This window comes from Semicossyphus pulcher, unplaced genomic scaffold, assembly GCF_022749685.1.
Source record: "Semicossyphus pulcher isolate SPU_LCO1_2020_fin unplaced genomic scaffold, fSemPul1.0.p SCAF_14, whole genome shotgun sequence".
NCBI classification, from domain to species: Eukaryota; Metazoa; Chordata; class Actinopteri; order Labriformes; family Labridae; genus Semicossyphus; species Semicossyphus pulcher.
The window spans coordinates 16678904-16697053 of record NW_027211648.1 but is presented as its reverse complement, the minus strand read 5'-3'; the positions used below and the strand labels follow the sequence as shown (position 1 = coordinate 16697053).

The 18150-nt window shown below is 44.9% G+C and overlaps 2 protein-coding genes across 2 annotated transcripts; one reads left to right on the top strand and one right to left on the bottom strand.

The window, feature by feature from the left end:
- Positions 1 to 4176: 4176 nt before the first annotated feature.
- On the bottom strand, positions 4177 to 8740 carry ap5m1 (adaptor related protein complex 5 subunit mu 1). Its single transcript, XM_069661995.1, has 8 exons — positions 8546 to 8740; positions 7744 to 8404; positions 7437 to 7664; positions 7227 to 7366; positions 6357 to 6442; positions 6137 to 6249; positions 5906 to 6002; positions 4177 to 5812 (listed from the first exon to the last, which is right to left on the bottom strand). Exons 1-8 carry the CDS (start codon positions 8611 to 8613, stop codon positions 5730 to 5732), a joined length of 1476 nt encoding a protein of 491 aa, XP_069518096.1. The 5' UTR covers positions 8614 to 8740; the 3' UTR covers positions 4177 to 5729.
- Positions 8741 to 8836: 96 nt separating this feature from the next.
- exoc5 (exocyst complex component 5) lies at positions 8837 to 17436 on the top strand. The gene is made up of 18 exons (XM_069661663.1): positions 8837 to 9012; positions 9376 to 9470; positions 10717 to 10864; positions 10960 to 11154; positions 12579 to 12643; positions 12863 to 12891; positions 12975 to 13084; positions 13243 to 13287; positions 13371 to 13511; positions 13590 to 13672; positions 13762 to 13971; positions 14057 to 14204; positions 14294 to 14402; positions 15116 to 15236; positions 15348 to 15434; positions 15531 to 15639; positions 15767 to 15982; positions 16244 to 17436. Exons 1-18 carry the CDS (start codon positions 8986 to 8988, stop codon positions 16430 to 16432), a joined length of 2127 nt encoding a protein of 708 aa, XP_069517764.1. The 5' UTR covers positions 8837 to 8985; the 3' UTR covers positions 16433 to 17436.
- The last annotated feature ends 714 nt before the right edge of the window (positions 17437 to 18150 follow it).

Here is an 18150-nt window from a genome sequence, read left to right as displayed (position 1 = left end):
TCAATGCTAAATGCTAACTTGCTTACAGTAATAATGCCTGTATGCTGATGTTTAGAATATTTATTTAGCTTGTTAGCATGCTAAAATTAGTTAATTAGCACTAAATCCAAAGTAAAGCTCAGGCTGATTAAAAATGTTTTAGTTTGAGGGTATTTGGTCATAAAACAAAGTGTTTGACAGAAACTTTGACATGATGGTAGGGCTAGATGAAGTGTCAGGGTCAGGGCAAACAAGTTTCTACAAATTAACTATGCCAAAATTCACAGCAATGTTGAGAAATGTTAATTAACACATATTTCAAAGTCTTGAAGGTGCTCCAGGAAAAGACAGTGGGTTATGATGGACTGACTCAATATATCGATATCCCATCCAAAGAGCCATGCCATTAGCCGTTTGTATTCTCTTTAGATTATCTGATGATTGTTACAGACGCTGTTTGCCTTTATAGCCTATATTATCAAACGGTACCAACAGAGAAGAACAGAGGTCACATTTCTAAGCTAACCAGCAGAGTTATGCTGTGGCCTACAGTATGGAAGAGGCAGATAAAACTACTTCCTGACATGCTCCTTGTATGACCCACCTTTGTAACAGTGTTTATTTCCCCCTGAGGTTTTCTGAACACTCATCAAGTCCCATTTCTCAGTCAGTTAACTATTTCCCAACCAACCTGTGTCTGAGCTCTCCCCTCTGGGCTTTCTGATATGTAAGGGGTGCAGGGAAATAACAGGTTCTTTCAAGCATTAACTTATGAGTTACAAAGTAACCTGTAGGGAGAGTTGCCATAGAAACCTGGCTCATTATAATGAGATAGACAAGTATGAAGGCAGGGATGAAGTACACACCTACTGTTTTAACCACTACGAGAAGTGTTTGTTGCATTTGTACTTTGGCACCAAGCAGAGATGCTTCAGGACAAACATTGAGTTTGACGGCAGGGGAGATGTGAGGACCTCCAGTTTTGTTTGGGAGCAGCGACATCAAAGGTGGCCAGCAGAGAGTTGATTTTGAAGGTGAATTTATTCAGTAACTAACAAAGTTTTCTAGAGAGAGGCAAAAAATACAAAGGGAATCAAGGCATGTGGTAAAACCATGGATTTACAGTGACAAAACCTCGATGAGAAGACATGAAAAAGGTGAGCGAAGTCATGTAATTAACATTACTATCTTTCACTATAGTAGAAGTATAGTAGAAGGGACAATGGGCTCCACAGGCTCAAGACCCAGGCTGCGTAAAGTAGCTCCATGTCACACCCTGCAAGAAGAAGAGGCACAGCCCAAACCACAATGGACACTCCCCGCACTGCCAGTCACTGAAGATCAGCCGTCTGGATCTCTGGGACAGAAGAAGACAACCCTACCTCCACTGAAACAGGAAATAACTCTTTCCACACTCTCAGGTTAGAAAGCCTGCTGCCCCTTTAATTCTCATTCCCGCTTGTTATTTCTGTGTTGTGATTCTGTGTGCATGTGTGTGCTGTAAGAGCCAAGCTTTGCAGGAAACGTCCCACCAAAGCAAAGCAGCATTTCAAGCATCATTCACTCCCATCCACCCCGAAGACCCCAGGTTGGCACGGCAAAATTAGCTTCCTATTGTAACTATAACAGAGTATTCTTGTTGCCTGAGAAGTTTCTCATCTGTTCAATCCTGCATCGGGACTCTGACAGACATAATTTTACATGATTGTTTCTGACTGGTTGTGATTTTTACCCAGACATCGCATCATTATCTCTCCTCAGGCACTGCAACCGCTGGCCCTTCAAATTGGCCAACCAAGCACTGCCAATCAAATTGCAATGGTAAAAGAGAAAAAAAGGAAACATATCCCTCCTCTCTGTCCCAGCATCACCTTCATTCTGCCATCCCAAACCTAATAAGGAATCTGATGTTGTTGTAGGGGAGGGACTGCAGAGATGGGGGTGTCCAGCGGTTTTCTACACCCGTCCAGACAGGACACGCAGGCACCAGCCGAATGACTCAGGTATAACATCTTGACAAAGTACCTAGGGGCTGAAGTGCATCTATAACATCAATAATTCATTTTTTTATTAAGGGAAAATTAAAGTGTGCAGCAGTGCTTAAGAGCGATGGAGGGAAGATGGGGTGAAAAGAAAGAGAGAGAGAGAGAGAGAGAGAGCAGGCTGCGAGTGTGGGCTCTTCCAATCCCAGTGGATCTGATTAAAGTGTCGCTGGAGTGGGAAGTAGGGTGGTCTACAGCCATGGAGCCCACAATGGGATCTATTTTCTGGGAAAAGGGGAGAGAAAAGTCCCCAGTACGAGAAACACACAAAAAACAAAGTATAGTGGTGACGGTCACATGACTCTTCCTATTGAATGGGTTGCTCTAAATCCATGTCTGTCCATTGAATATAAGTTTTTTAAATTATAAATCACGTATTTCTAACATTTTTATTTTGGTAATACTGATGCTAATTTAAGCTTATTTTTTTAGGTGAAACTTTAGAGGGGAAATCTCTGTTAAACACTCATAGACATCTGCACTTGACAAGGGGCCCAACTGCTTTTTTGTTGTGTACACAAGCCAAAAACAATCGTGAACTTCTGATTTAATCTGCACAAGGATAAGGTAGCATTAAAATGTAAATACTTACTCCACCTCTGTCTCTCTTCTGGCTCTGTGGCCTCTTCAGGGCGGCTTCCTGGAGGCCCAAACTGCTCTCACTCAACAGGCTCATCGGCGTCGACGAGCTCACCTCCGACAGGCCAGAGAGCTGAGGAGACATAAGGTCGTCTACACACTCAATGGTACGGGTGCAAATGATCATTTTAACAAGCAACCCTTATACAAAATCTGTCTGAATGTGATCTAATGATTGATTTCAACATTTAGTCATTTAATTTGGCTCTTCAGTTGGAAACACAGAAGGAATCCAGAGGCTGAAACTTGTGAGGAGACCCACAGAGAGGGACATCTTCTGGGATGAGACCACAGGAGAAAGTCTGGACCCCAGCTGCCTTCTGGACTAAAATGATCTCAGTGAAGAGAGACAGCGTAGCCAGTCAAAGTCTGTGTCTGTGCAGAGGAGAGGACGGGATCTAGAGGGATCAAAGTCAAGGTGCCAGGCGCTGTCTATAGACAAAAAACTATAATGGACAACTCAAAGGAAATGGTGAAGACGAGTGAAACACAGAGGGATAGTTGGATGGGGCCTGAGTCTGCCAGCAATAGGGTTCTGGGACTAAGCACGGCAAACAACACTGTATGAGGAATCCGGACAGAACAGAGCTAAAAACAAAGGACGAGTCACACAAATTAGACACTTGGCTAATTGAAATATCAAAGTAAAGTTCTGTGGAAAGTGATCATTTTCAAATACAGTATGAGCACTGATTCATACGTTCAGCGATGGGATCAAATCGCTTGCAGGGTATACTGTAGGTGCTGCATGATTGGGTTTACGGTGCCCTCTAGAGGTGAAAGTGATGCACAAATGTGAACAAACCTCTGAGTGCGAAGCTCATTTTGCCTTCCAACATTTTTAAAAGCAACCAAGCAAAAATACATTTTACATGTAGTTCAAAGAGTCGGGATACAAACTAGCAGCCTTTGCAGCCTCTGGTCTATTTCAGGGTAATGGGTGTAGAAATTAGTACAAGAGAATCCTTCAGCATCCTAACATATCCACTTGTTTGAAAAGATGTGTCTCTCAGCAATAATTAGATTGAAAACAGGAAATTGCTAATTGCACCGTCACTATTCAAGTGGTCTCCCTGAGGCCGGCTCTTAGCGGGTTTAGAGACTCTGAGAGGAGCTGGAATCCAACCAAACACCTGAGGCCACAGTGGCCGACTAAACCCTGGTCCTGAGGCACGGCGCGTTAGAGGAACATTGGTGGGATCACATCGCACAGCGGGGGGCTGGACAGGAATTAAATCACAAAAGATTATCCGGCAGTGGTTAAGTGGAAGTATTTCAATAGAAGAAATGGGCATTAACGAATCAAAGCAGTCTTACATTAACTTTATTGTACTCCACCACTGGGTGTCATTATTGGGCTGAGGGACATAGTGAAGTTGCCTCCAGCAGTTAAGTGGATAACAGCTGCATTATTTTATAGAGAATGAAGGATGATTTATGCATTTAAGGCGACGCAGCCTTGTGATTTATTAAAATGATTTATGAAAATCTACACAAGTTTATTTATTTTGACCCATGTGAGTTTTATTTTGTTGATTAGAAAGTGGAAACAGTAAAGAAATAAATACAAAATCAATGATTCTGAAAAACACTGTGAAATTAAAGAGCCAAAGGTGTGATCTGAAGGCACTGGAGCAGAGCAACACATTAAAACGAGTCCTTGTACCTAACCATCCATTCAATCAACAAAGCAAAGTCTGCCAGTGAGAGGCCACTGACTGCAGACTCGAGGAGCCAGACTGACCACATATTGGGATACTGAGGAGATTTGGAGTGGCCCAAGTCTTCAAAAAAACTTCTACTTTTCCAGTTCGCTAGCCACACACACTGGGCCTTAAAGCCAAATCACGGTGGAGGGGGAGAGCCGAGAGGTCTCGGTGTCTGCCACTCCGCACTGCTACATAAAAAGAAGGTGAAGGATGCCGTGTGAGCAATTGGTTCCAATTGACAGAGGATTGGTCATGGTCAGCCTTCTGAGTGGAAATCCACGTGAGAATGTAGCATTTGGACCAGCAAGGGGCACAAGAGGCCAACAGCAGACAATGAGGGCACTCAGAGGAGTCTGGCTGCTGAGGAATAGTGGGCCACAATCTCCTTTGATTTAACCCTTCGTCGGCTGGTTATTCTTTTGACTTTTGAAGTTTTCACAGTGGACACTTAACAGAGTCAGAATGAGAATCACAGTTCTGGTAAAATAATAATAAACAGTCAGAAATGTGTGCGATAAAAGACAATAAGAGAGGTCAACCTTCACTTGTGCTTCAACAATAATCAAAATAATTACTTAAAGTTCCACGTTAATTAAGTGAAACCAAAACTCAAAAGGCGACCCGACCACTTCCACCCTTGTGACTTTTTCACCAATTAGGCAGGTAGTGCTCACTGAATGGGAGCGGCTGCTTTCAAGTCTCAGAGGGCCAGAGGGTCAGCGCTCAATCACAGTCCAGTTAGAAAGGTTGTGTGTTTGAACGAGCCACTAGTTGACAGGGCGGGGATGGGGTCAAAAGGGGGTGGGGGAGTGTGATTGGTGGAGGAGGGAAAGGGGGGGAAAGGACTCCTGCCAGCTCTAAAAGAGGAGCCTTTTGTAGCCAAGACACTGGCCAGAGCAGGCCGGCCTTTCACAGCCCAGCCGCCCCTCTCCTCCAGGCCCGCACCAGCTGATGACAAGGCCCCAGCTGCTAATTATCCGGCTGATGGAGAGTCACTGAAGTGGGACTGTCAGAGCCAGGGGTGGCCCTTGTGTCTGCAATGGGATAAATTTGAGGGCGGGTGGAGGCTGGGGGATGAAAGAAGTTGGGCTAAGGAGGAAGGTATCTCAAAGAAAAGAGTATCCACCCATCAGCAGAATGAATACTCCTGCCAGTCAAAGTTTGCACATTGTGAACTACTTTTACATATAAATGCTACACATGTAAAACATGGTCAATATTTTTACTGTTTTTAACCTTTTCTAATCTACCCAGTAACAACAGGATGGTAACAATGGATTTTATCGGGTCACATGTCCAGTCTCAGTCACTTTATATTGTTGTCTTCCGTCCTGTTACAGCACAGTGAAGTGTGTACAAGCTACAGCATCATCTGTCCAGAGGACACCGGAGCAGTTCCAGTTGAATTCCATAGGAAGTACTCTTTGGATAGAAGTTCCCGTGCTGAAAAAAAACAACAACAGACAGAAATTTTTTTTAGTTTTACAAAAAGTGCATACAATAAACATTCTGATATCAAAACTACTGGAGGCTTACATGTTACAATCCGCGGTTTTGCAGAGGAATAAACCTGCACTGAATGCTGGTCCACGCAGCACCCAGAGAGTGTCATGTCAGGCACTTTGAAATACATCTGTGGAGATAACAGAGGAAATGTCAATTACTTTAAGATCTTATAATTATATGCTAACAGATCTAATATTTTGTTACTATATCCCATGAGAAAAAAATCGGTCCTAAAATAAAGCACCCGACATATTATCTTACTTTGACATAGGCTGTGAGTCCGGTGCAGAGGGGGTCAGTGGGTCCTGGCATTGGCCCTAAAAAGCTGATCTTGCCTTCCATTGTGACCTCACGAGATCTAGGGAATTTTTGTCCTAAATATCAGCGAGGAGACAACTACTAATTAGTTTCTTAATCAAATACACAGCTGCAATAATATTCCTCTATTTTTTATGTTGATGCTCAGGAGCACTGTGCTTACCAAGCCCCCAGACCAGCAGGTTCTTCTCCTTTGAAATATCCAGCTGTCCGGAGCTCACCTTCACATCCACAACACCCATCTGATCCCTACGCAAGATGCCAAAACCACATGCATGTGTTAGTGCAAACATTCTGTTTAAAATCAGCCTCTTTTATAAGCAATTTAAAGAGAGATAATAAAAACAGTTCTGACGCAAAATAACTGTTTATCAAGATTTGATTCTCTCTCGTCCAGAAAAAAACCCCACAGGGACACAGTACTGTAAGTGCGTGTCAGGAAAGAACTGGACTGCTGAATAGTCCAAAACACATGATTGAGTTGTGTTTGAGACTTGCAGATTACATTACAAGGCTTAATTAGGTTATTGGGTTTATTACTTGGCTGTTAGTGGACTGATTTGTTCTGCTTAAAGGGGTTACAGTATTGAAGGTACTGTCAAAATAAGGATGCAGCCCTAAACCTGACCAAACGTGAGAGACCATAAAACTCTTTAAAAAAATGGAAAACATTTTCAGCATAAGATATGATAAAAAATGTCTAAGTCATGTAATTACTGGTATACATTTTATGTTAGCTTGCAAGTAAAGTGGGATGTATTTGCATCATTTTGTATGTTAATTATTATTCTCAGACTCCATGGAAAGAATGGTGTCTAAGAACTGCATGTATTAGGTTTGTCAAGAGGAGACTTTTTAATCTTCTGAACACTTAAACTTAAAACTTGATGTTAAAAAAGAGAATATGTAAATATTTATGTCATTAGGAGGACAATTGACCTTCAAAGGAGGCGTGAACAGTGAAGCATTAAACCTCTAGAAACACTAGATCTACACTCAGATTTAAGAGATGAAATCCTCTTCTCTTGCTTACCTGTTAAAGAACGGCAGGTGTGCTGCACAGTACTCAAAGCTGTTCTTCACACTCTCATGAAGCTTGAGGGTTACTGACAGACACAGCTGGCTCCCTTCTTCACTGAGCTTATACAAACCAAGTATAGGGGGAACGGGGACCTGATGAACAATTGGAGACGTTAGCGCTACTGTATGGGACTAAAGGCATGTTAGTATGTATGTTTAATACCTGAGATGTATAGCTGCATAGTCTGAAAGGCTCCAGGGGAGGAGAGAAGGGGAACTTGTATGGCCCAGAAAAAGCTGAGCCATCATAGTTATCCACGCTGCTGGCAGTCAAGATGCTGGAGTCCAGGGAGGTGACACATGGATGGACCAGGATGTCCTGTAGTGGAGAACCATTTGGTGGCAGAGTAAGGGTCACCGTCACATTTGGGAGCACCCCTTCCACTTCACACTGTTGACAGAAGACAATAAAGGAGGAATGAGAAAAAGGAAGACCTTAAAAAGTTAATAACTTTACTTTGTGCTCTTACTTTGCATGTCACAATGCCAAAAACATCCCACAGGTCCTGTCTGCTCCTGTTACCATACTGCATGGAGCGTACAGTTTCTACCAGGGCTACGTTCACCACAGCTCGGCCACGGTGGAGCCCTGTTTTCCAGGCTGGCTGCTTCTGGTTCCCACCGGGAGTGGGAGCTGTGGGCGCAGCAGGTAGCCCCAGTAGTGGCACATCCAGGGGTGTGCCAAGTGGACAAATCTGCAAGAGTACAGAGGGCAGCATGGCAATGCGAGAGGCCAGCCCCTCACTGTCAAGTTTACCCCCTGAGGAGAGTAGAAAAGCCTGCAGACCTGCCAGGAGAGTGAGGCCCTGGGAGACAGACAGCAGGCTGGTAAGGGGTGGCCTTGGCTCGGGAGGGGCATCCACTAAAGGCAGGCAAGCTAGAATAAGAGGCCCTTGTGAGATGGCCAAAACTGGCCAAAGTGTCCCCTTTGCAGGACTGTCCACATGCAGCTCCAGGGCCGGAGATCGCTGACGATAAAGGCAATCATCTCTGACAGCTACATAGGATTTGTCTGAGTCTGAAAGCCCAAGTTCAGTGAGCAGGAGCTGCAGTACAGTGTTTTCATCTGGGACTGCTACATATGAACACCCTGCCAGGATCTTTGCACGATGCTCCACAGTGGCAAATCTCCTGTGGGGAAAAACACACGATATGACTAACAACTATGAGCTGCAAGCAGTGTCTCAGCAGACATTTAAAGACATTAGAACGCTGCTACGGTCTTAATAATATTTTAAACAGGAAGTGAAACATTTTAACTTCGAAACATACCTTGAAAAGCGTATTGACACATTTTCTCCCTTCTCGTGAGAAATAATCCACAAAGCACGCACACTCATTTGTTTGGCTGCACTAAAGCACTCAATTTACTGATTATTCGGTGTCTTCGTTATTAATATTCGCATTTTAATGTGCAGTAATTCAAATATCCCTCATTAAAATTACTTGGCTGTCGCACACACTTACTTCCTGTTTCTGTCTCATGTGACAACAAACACCAATCAGCCGACATGCGCGCATGCGCTCTCTCAAGCAGCTATCCCCACCCTTCGCTACCCATACAGGAAGCTGGATTGCTAACCAACTAGCTGTCAACAAAGGGCAAAACTGTACGAAATCGGCAAATCCATGTGGAAGTCGGCGGTATTGCCGACTCTGAGCTCCTTCCTCTGAAATTCATTTCACTTCGCTGCCAGTTGAATCTCTTGAACATGGCGACAACTGCTCAGCTGTTCGAGGTAAGATGACTGCTGCAGCGGGGAGCTGTGTTAGCTAGCTGTCAGGCTAAGGTTGCTAACTACCATTAACGGTAGATTAACGGTTCTGTCCTCATTCCTTCTAAGTGTGCAGAAAATAGATACATCCTAAGATAGCTGGGAAGATTTCTTTTGTCGTAAGGTTAAATTAATAGAGGTTTGTTAGAGATATTCGAGGAAACGTGTAATTGACTGTTATTGTGCAGTAAAACGTTATAGCAGGATGTAACGTTATTCAAGTAGTAGGTGTATCCTTGTAGTATTTTGGCTCAATAACAGGTGTGTTGCTGTAGTTTTTGTTTGCGGAAATCAATCAACACAATATTGACTTCCTCTCCCCCGCAGGAGCCCTTTGATGCAGATGAGTACATTGAGAGGTTGGCATGGAGGACACCTGGAGGAGGCTCCAAAGGAGGAGCTGAGGCATTCGACCCAAAAAGGTACTGTAGGAGCTTACCACACACAGTTCATACTCCAGATTTGAACCTGGACTTTTGTTACCATTGTGTCACCTGTTTCTTAAATATGTTTGCAGTCTCATATTTATTTAAAAGCAATGCACCAATGTTGCACACAGTTTAAATTAACAACACAGAAAACATGAAGTATAAAATGCCCTCATGTTTATTGAGCTTTGTTTTCTTGCATGCACAGTAAGCTTGATAATCAATATGACATTGACTTGCTTCATAAATAAGCAGTGCAGCCTTTCACATGTCTTTGACAGTGTTGCACAGCTGATCATAGCTATAATGCTGCTCTCTCGTTATGACTTATTAGTGTCTTTCTAGCCTTTCAAAATGTCATTTATGCCTGGACCTTTAGAATTATTACAGAAGTTAGGTTTCATAATACTTGATAACATAGATGCACTTTAACTTGAATATTTTCACTATAAATTATGATTCATTTAGTCAGTATCAACTTGCTAAATATTCAGAGTGAAACTGAGTTGCCCCCCCTGCACTTACTTAAGCTCATCCTAGTGTGTCCAGAGCTAATTAAGTGTTTTTGATGGTTGAACTGGAGGAAAAACGGAACATATCTACGCTGAAGATTTTTTTTCATGGTATTTACACTGCTTGTTGTTGTGTTTACACTTGGGGACCGAGTTATTTCTCGTAAGCAAAAATGCCATAACAGTTTAACTATACCGTGGATCCATCCCGCCTTATCTACTTCCTCCACAAAACTGTTGCCACCACCTCCTTCGGAAGCTCTTAGCGAAGAGTCAGAGACAACATATCTGTGGAGGCCACCATACTGTGAGTCACCAGCCAGGGAATGAGTGTCTATTGGAAAAGGGATGGGAGATGTCTTTAAGCTGTAGCCAGTGCCGAGGGAATTAGTCAAGAGATTATACACTCATCATTTTGGGATGTTTCCTGCTCTGTGAAATGTGGTGCTGACTTAGAACATTTGCTCTGCCGTCCTGATGGCACTTAAAATGCAGCTGACGAAGTTGCTAGTTTTCAGAGCTTCTTAAGTCTGGGGACCCAGGAATTAAGCATCAGGGACTATTCTCTAACTAACTATAACTACAGCTGTGAGGTCAGTGGGACAGATTTAACCTTGTGGTATCCAATTACCCCTCCAGAATAAAGGCGTTTTTCTGTCTTTTACCTGTTGTTTGTTGAAGATCTACTGTATGCTGATTAAACAGTCCTCTTTGTTCCTTTGCGATAGGCTGTTGGAAGAATTTGAGAACCACATAGAAGAGCTGAAGCAATTGGATGAGAAGATCCAGCGGCGGGTGGAAAAGCTCGAGCATCAGTGTCATCGTGAGGCCAAGGAATTTGCCCACAAAGTGCAAGACTTGCAGAGAAGCAACCAGGTGTGTTTCATAATCGAGTAGGCAGTAGAATCCCCATAAATGTTTTAAAGAAATAATTTTCTTTACATTCCCTCTCTACTGTTTTTTTATTTCAGGTGGCCTTTCAGCACTTCCAGGAGCTCGATGAGCATATCAGCTATGTGGCAACCAAGGTTTGTCACCTTGGCGACCAGCTTGAGGGGGTGAACACGCCTCGGCAGCGGGCAGTGGAGGCCCAGCGTCTGATGACCTACTTCAACGAGTTCCTGGATGGAGACCTGCGCAGCGACGTCTTCAATAACCCAGACAAGGTGCTGCATATGTTCCTTCAATTCTCTTCAGTGGAGGTGTGCGCGTGTGTGTGTGTGTGTGTGTGTCTGTGTGTGACCATTGCAAAGGACCCCCGCTGTGATACAGCTGGAGGTGAGAATGAACAGGATTACGAGGTAAATCGTCCATATTAATTTGTCAAGTTTATCCCTTTAGTTGGATCCCTCGGCTAATTTGGATTAATAAACTGTCATTTGCCGTGTGACAATAGCCGGCTGATTGACTAGCATGGATGTCAACATGCTCATGTCAACCCTAATTGCATTTACAGGAGGTTGTCTGGGAGCAGGAATTTGGTTGGTCCTCAGCTTTGTGTCGCATTACAGCGGCAAAGAGCTTGTGGCATTATGGTGCATGTAAGGGCGGTGATAACATGCATGCAGGGAGATGAGATGCACACGTTCACTCACTTCCTGCCTACACAGAAGCCATGTTGGTGTTAGACAAGTAACCCCCTGAAAGTTTGATTTTGCAGTTTTGTAAGTGACAGCAGAGAGATTGGGATGCTTTAGATTAAGTCCTGTTAGAAGCAGCATCATTAGTGGATGCAGAGCAGTGAGTCTGGGGGTCAATCCCAAAGACGAGAGCTGGAGATGGAGCTAGTTTTCCGGAGAGGCGTGCAGAAATATCTGGCCAGATTCCTTTTTCCTGAGCATACCTCGAGACGAAGGGGAAAGAGGAAAGCTGCAAGTGAATAGCTGAAGGGGGATGGCTTTGCTAATCCTTCTGAAAGGGAGGGCTGGGCCGCCAGCGTGGAGACAAGTGCTGCTAAACCCTGACTGCAGGGAGACGGCTACATTACTTACATGGGATTTAGCTAATCTTAGCTGGGGGACAGATACTTAGAAAACCTTCGCCGAGCAGAAAGGCTGGATCCTCCTCACGGGAGCAGAGTAATGATGTTAGCTGAGGCAGGCATCTGCGGGAACAGAGGAGTTGCGGACGGCGGGCCTTTCGTAGGTCTGGGGCTTTTTCAGCCAGTGTGTATGTCAGGAGGGGCGGGGGGGGGGGAGGGGGGTTCTCGACAGGGCTCCCTTTTTTGAGACAGATATCCCTGGCCGGACAGATTATTGAAGGCGATTTAGACTCCTGTGGGATTACAGCCCATTCAGAAAAGGCATGCCAATAAAGAGTTGGATGTGCTGCTAAGTCAGGACTGCTGCTGTTGCTGCTGCCGATGCCCAGGTGAGCGCAGCCTGTCTGTTATCAGCTCCCTGTTCAACACGGGGAGGTGGAGGAGGGCAGCGCTGAAATGATGATCCCCCCAAGTGGAGACACTGCCGGCGGCCTGCCAGCTTTTTGTCTGGATGTCCACCTCTCATGCTCCTGTCGTGCTCTCTCTCTCTTTTTTTTTTTTGCCTCACCTGACTCTCACTCCCACTCTTTCTCTCACTCTCTCCCGCAGATTAAGGAGGCTGCTGATATAATTCAGAAGCTGCATCTCATTGCCCAGGAGCTGCCATTCGACAGGTGAGTCAGGCATCCTGGAGGCAGCTTTAGACAGGAGCACTGTCAGACAAGGGGAAGGTGAAGTATTAGTGATGTCGATAATTCCTCACAGTGTAAACCCAACAAAGGATTATTCCGTTTTATAATTTCTCTAAGAACTAAAGTCACATTTTTTGAATTTATAGTTGTTTATTATTCGTAATTGTCTCCATGAAGATTAATTATGTTTCCCTCTGACAGATTTGCAGATGTCAAGGCAAAAATCGCAAGTAAGTATATGAAAAAACAGTCCCCATTTCTAATACATAAGGAGTTAGCTATTATTTGATGTGTCTTTGTGTTTCTTCTCCAGGTAAGTACCATGACCTGGAGAGGCAGTTAATCCAGGAGTTCACTGCTGCCCAGCGCAGGGGTGAGATTGGACGTATGCGAGAGGTGGCAGCGGTTCTGTTGCATTTTAAGGTGACCTAAAGACGTATATTCGACGTCTACATTTAATTTCTATGCCGCATTTTGTCTTGCCATTGGTCTTGGTCAATGGCTTCAGATGCGGCTTTAAATCGGCACTTCAGTGTCTTAATCTGGCAGAAAAAGTAACTCCTGGGTGTTATTTTTTAAAGGGCTATGCACACTGTGTGGATGTCTACATCAAGCAGTGTCAGGAAGTGAGTGTAAAATGTTCCTCTGATTCAATATTCCACTCCCAGTATCCACAGACTCCTGATTAACCCTTTGTTTGTCCATTCAGGGGGCTTACATGAGGAACGATGTGTTTGAGGACACTGCGGTTCTCTGCCAGAAGGTCAACAAGCAGGTGGGCGAGGTGTTCAGCAGCCCGGAGACGGTTATGGCCAAACTCATCCAGAACATCTTTGAAAACAAATTACAGGTATTTAAATTACTATTATGTACACATACAATTATTTAAACATTCTTCATGCTGTAGTTGACACTTTTGTTTCTGCAGGCCCACGTCAGGGAAAAACTGGACGAGACTCGACACTCTGATGTAGAGCAGTACCTCAAAAACCTCTATGACCTTTACACCAGGTACTCACTCAGTCATATATTTATATTATCTCACTTCCTGTCTTCAAAGTCACCTGCACTTTGAAACATTTTTTTCTACATGTCTCCAGGACCACGTCATTGGCCACCAAGCTGACAGAGTTCAACCTGGGCTCGGACAAGCACACGTTCCTGTCCAAGCTGATAAAGAGCATCTTCTCCTCGTACCTGGAGAGCTACATCGACATGGAGAGGGAATACCTGCGCACTCGAGGTGCCATGATTCTGCAGCGCTACTATGACTCCAAGAATCACCAGAAACGGCCAATTGGCACCGGCAGGTCAGAATTTGGAAGTCGATATTTTTCCACATCAGGTATTATTGGAATGTGTTTTGCAATAAGCACCCTGTATGTTTTTCTTCAGTATCCAAGAACTGAAGGAGCGCATCAGACAGCGCACCAACCTCCCTCTGGGCCCTATCATTGACACCCATGGGGAGACCTTTCTGTCCCCTGAGCTTGTTGTCAACCTGCTGCAGGAGACACGTCACGCCTTTGAGAGATGCAACAGAGTGAGGAGGCTAAAAATTATGTATTTTTAGAGGGAAACACCTGCAGGGCTGGAAGAGTTAACCCTTTCTTTCTGTTTGGGGTGACGCAGCTTTCAGATCCTTCCGACCTGCCCAAGAACGCCTTCTCCATCTTCCTGCTGCTGGTCGACCATCTCTGTGTGGACCACATCGACTACGCCCTGGAGATTGGCCTCTCAGGTACATAGAGCATTATAACCATAATCTGTATTTGCACTATGTTGATTTATCCCACTGGTAAGTCTATAAATACACACCCAAATCACACTGGGTGCCTCACTGTAGAGCAAAAGATGTGGGCACTTTACAGACTCAGGGCAGAACCAGGGCTCATCCTACACCCACTCCTAAATGAGAAAGTCTAGCTCGTTGTCTGTTGTAGCTCACCTGGTCTTTAAATGTGAACTTTGAGATGAACCATGTGGTTTGAAGTCGCCCCACCTGAAGGAAATATGCACACTGTAGACTGTGCTTATTGTGGTGCGGCATATGGTGTTTAAAAAGGAGAAGTAACCTTCACTCAAAGCAAAGCAGGTTCTGTCTCAGTGTCTTGTTTTCCATTCTGCTCTTTATGCTGCTGAACACAAGAGGAAGCTTATCACTTTCAGGCAGCTATAGTGGAACTAAACATGTGTATTTATCCCCCAGTGCTCAATGCATAAGGTATATTCTTCATCAAAGAAATGCAACACTTGTGTTTCCGTACTTTGATTACTTTCTCCTCACTGTCTGATGCTGGAGCAGAACATTGCTGTGGATGTTTTTCTTGTGGTATAAACTCATAGAAAGCAGGCAGCAGCGGTTTTCTGCCCGACATGACTCATTGATTTATTCTTTCACCTTCCTTTGGGTTTATTGTCTGGACTTATTCTCTCTCTCTCTTTGATCTACAGCGATTCCCTCATCAGATGCCAAGAATGCCAACCTGTACTTCCTGGATGTGGTTCAACAGGCCAACTCCATCTTCCACTTGTTTGACAAGCAGTTTAACGACCAGCTCATGCCTCTAATAAGGTCATTATCATACTGTATGTTCCATAGAATGCATAATTTTATTGCTCCTGCCTCTCATCAACATTACATTATAAGATAACAGGGAGAATGCTTATTTGTTTGTATTTCCAGCTCCTCTCCAAAGCTGGCGGAGTGCCTGCACAAGAAGAAGGAGGTGATTGAACAGATGGAAGTGAAACTGGACACAGGAATAGACAGGTCAGTGTGCTCATAAGTGGCTACAAAGTGCTCTAATATGTGATAAAAGGACCATGAATGGTCTTTAAACAATGCATTTTTTTCTGCCACTCTCAGAACAATAAACTGCATGGTGGGGCAGATGAAGCACATCTTAGCTACAGAGCAGAAGAAGACTGATTTCAGGCCGGAGGACGAGAACAACGTCATGATCCAGTACACTACAGTAAGAGCTGCACAGCCTCAGCTTCTACCTCTGAGCTCACATGCAAAACAAAACAAATCCGCATACATGCAAATCACTTGCTGTCAGTCTGTCTATCTTCTTAAAATAAACGTTCCCTTCCTCGTAGGCCTGCTCCAAGGTTTGTGCCTACGTCAGTCGGCAGGTGGAGCACGTGCGGAAGTCCATGGACGGGAAAAATGTGGACACAGTGCTGACGGAGTTGGGCGTCCGTTTCCACCGGCTCATTCACGAGCACCTACAGCAGTACAGCTACAGCTCAATGGGAGGCATGCTGGCCATCTGCGACGTGGCTGAATACCGACGGAGCGCCAAGGACTTCAGGGTGAGCAGGGTGGGGGGGGCGTAGGTCCAGGATGCACTGGTCACAGGGCGTAACATGGCTCCTCCAACAAATACTGTGAATACCTAAAAATATCAAAACCAATAACTGGTATAGTCAGATCATGAGAGATATGGATATTAGATATGACAGGATGCATTTAAAAATATGTGATGTTTATCGTCATTATAGCCTGAGCCTCACATATATGCAGGAAATACCTTAGTGTGTATTACGAGGTATAATAGCTTGTGTGCCTTCCAGGTCCCTCTGGTGCTGCAGCTCTTCGACACGCTCCACGCCCTCTGTAACCTCCTGGTCGTTGCCCCTGACAACCTAAAGCAGGTCTGCTCAGGCGAGCAGCTCACCAACCTGGACCGAAACCTCCTGCACGCCTTCGTCCAGCTCAGAGTGGACTACCGTTCGGCCAGACTGGGCCGACACTTCAGTTAATGACTGATGTAACACTTCCATGCCCTCCGTCCAGTAACCCACGCTTTGACGAGACGATGCACCTTGGAGAAACCCATCCCGGCTTCAGAGGCGGCCCGATCCCGGCACACAGACTTTACTGGGATTGCTTTGTACATCTATAAGACGAAGGCCGCTGCTCCTTGAATGTGGGAAATGTGCATTTTGCCTTTATTTCTTTGTTAATTTCTCCCAAGCTGAAGAAATTTAAATGTCTATTGACTTAAGATTTGTTTTTAAATACTAATTCACCCATGATCCATACGGATAAGAATTCTGATATAATGTAAGTAAATGGACAACATTGATTTCTGTGCTTATGTAAGAAATAACTTCTTTTGATTGTGCCAAATATATAAATTCTGCGGCTGCACTTGTGCACGGGAGTCGACCCTAAAGCTGCTATAAAGGGAGACTGTCAACAATCACACTGTAACGTCAAGACATCAGGCCTGCAGAGGCACTTTGTAATGGGAAAAGCCCCGACAGGGGAACTGACAGAGACGTCCACACCGAGCATGAGGTAGAGTTCCGTCTGGCTGAGAGAGACACATGACCACCTCTCTAACCTTTGACCTCTTACCACAAAGCAGAGGTCAAGAGGCCATCACAGGGGAGAGTGATCGGAGCTGTGAACGGGGTCTGAGAGCCTCTCTGGAGGTTTGGGTGGTCCCCTCTTAGGCTCAGATGACGGGGGCTGATGGGTCAGTGAATATGCGTCACTGTAATTGCACAGATCAACACTTGCTCATCCAGCGGTGCACACAGTCCAAAGACATTATTGGCTGGATCTGCAGTGTTTCTGGGTCAGAGGACAGGGAAGTCTCGACCTCTGCTGATTTAAAGAAGCAAACTAGAGGGGAGGGTGTCGTCACAGAGCCGATCATGTCCCTGATGTCTGAAACGGTCTCCTACGCGAAGCTGCTCCCACTGTACTGCTGTTTACCTTAATTTGTGACTCATTAAAAATATGTTGCATTTTATAATTGCCCCCGCTTCTGAAAATTCTTCAAGAATGTGAAGCTGTTAATAGAAAGTTTGGCCAGCTCTCTGCGCGAATGTCACTTTCAAAGAGAGATGAAACAGTCCTCCTTTCTATAGAAGTCATCAAGTATTCATGGGAATTCTTGCCACCAGAGGAAAGTTCTTTCTCAGACTTCAGGAAGTGAGCGGAGCCGGAGGGGATTAGATATCTACGAGTTGATGAATTGTGTGCAGTAGTCATGGACTGGGGGAGAGCGGGCGAGATAGAGACGCCTGAGAGCTCGGTTCCAGCTCCGGCTGGTTAGCGTTGTGTAGAAGGTACACACAGTGCTGCGCAAGTTCAAACAACATAATTAATTAGGCTAATATTAATATTATCAATGCCACATAAATTCAATTCTCTCAGCCCTAATCACAACTGGATAGCTTGTAAAAATTATTTTGTTAGGCCCTGATGCAAACAGAGGGTCTTTTCCAAACATTTGAAAACTATTTGTTTTTGCGGCGATTAATGTGCGCGCAGCAGGAAGGGGTTGGGGGAGCGGAGCCGGGCCAGCGACGATAACTGGTGTGGAGACGGAGGCAGAGGCGCGGCCTGGCCCCAGGGACTCCCGGCGCAGGCACATGGAGGAGGGGGAGGGATGTGGTTTTTGGGGTGGCTGTTTGAGCAGGTGGAGGGGATTAGTAATACTGTCAACACTGGAGAGCTGGATAAG

Bases quoted from the DNA above. Each gene is read 5' to 3' on its own strand.
- exoc5 (XM_069661663.1), top strand. From the start codon at position 8,986: ATGGCGACAACTGCTCAGCTGTTCGAG. The intron at 9,013-9,375 runs GTAAGATGACTG...TCTCCCCCGCAG, and splicing joins CAACTGCTCAGCTGTTCGAG to GAGCCCTTTGATGCAGATGA. The intron at 12,892-12,974 runs GTAAGTATATGA...TTTCTTCTCCAG, and splicing joins TGTCAAGGCAAAAATCGCAA to GTAAGTACCATGACCTGGAG.
- ap5m1 (XM_069661995.1), bottom strand. From the start codon at position 8,613: ATGAGTGTGCGTGCTTTGTGGATTATTTCTCACGAGAAGGGAGAAAAT. The intron at 8,405-8,545 runs GTATGTTTCGAA...TTTTCCCCACAG, and splicing joins GTGTCAATACGCTTTTCAAG to GAGATTTGCCACTGTGGAGC. The intron at 7,367-7,436 runs GTATTAAACATA...ATTGTTCATCAG, and splicing joins TATGCAGCTATACATCTCAG to GTCCCCGTTCCCCCTATACT.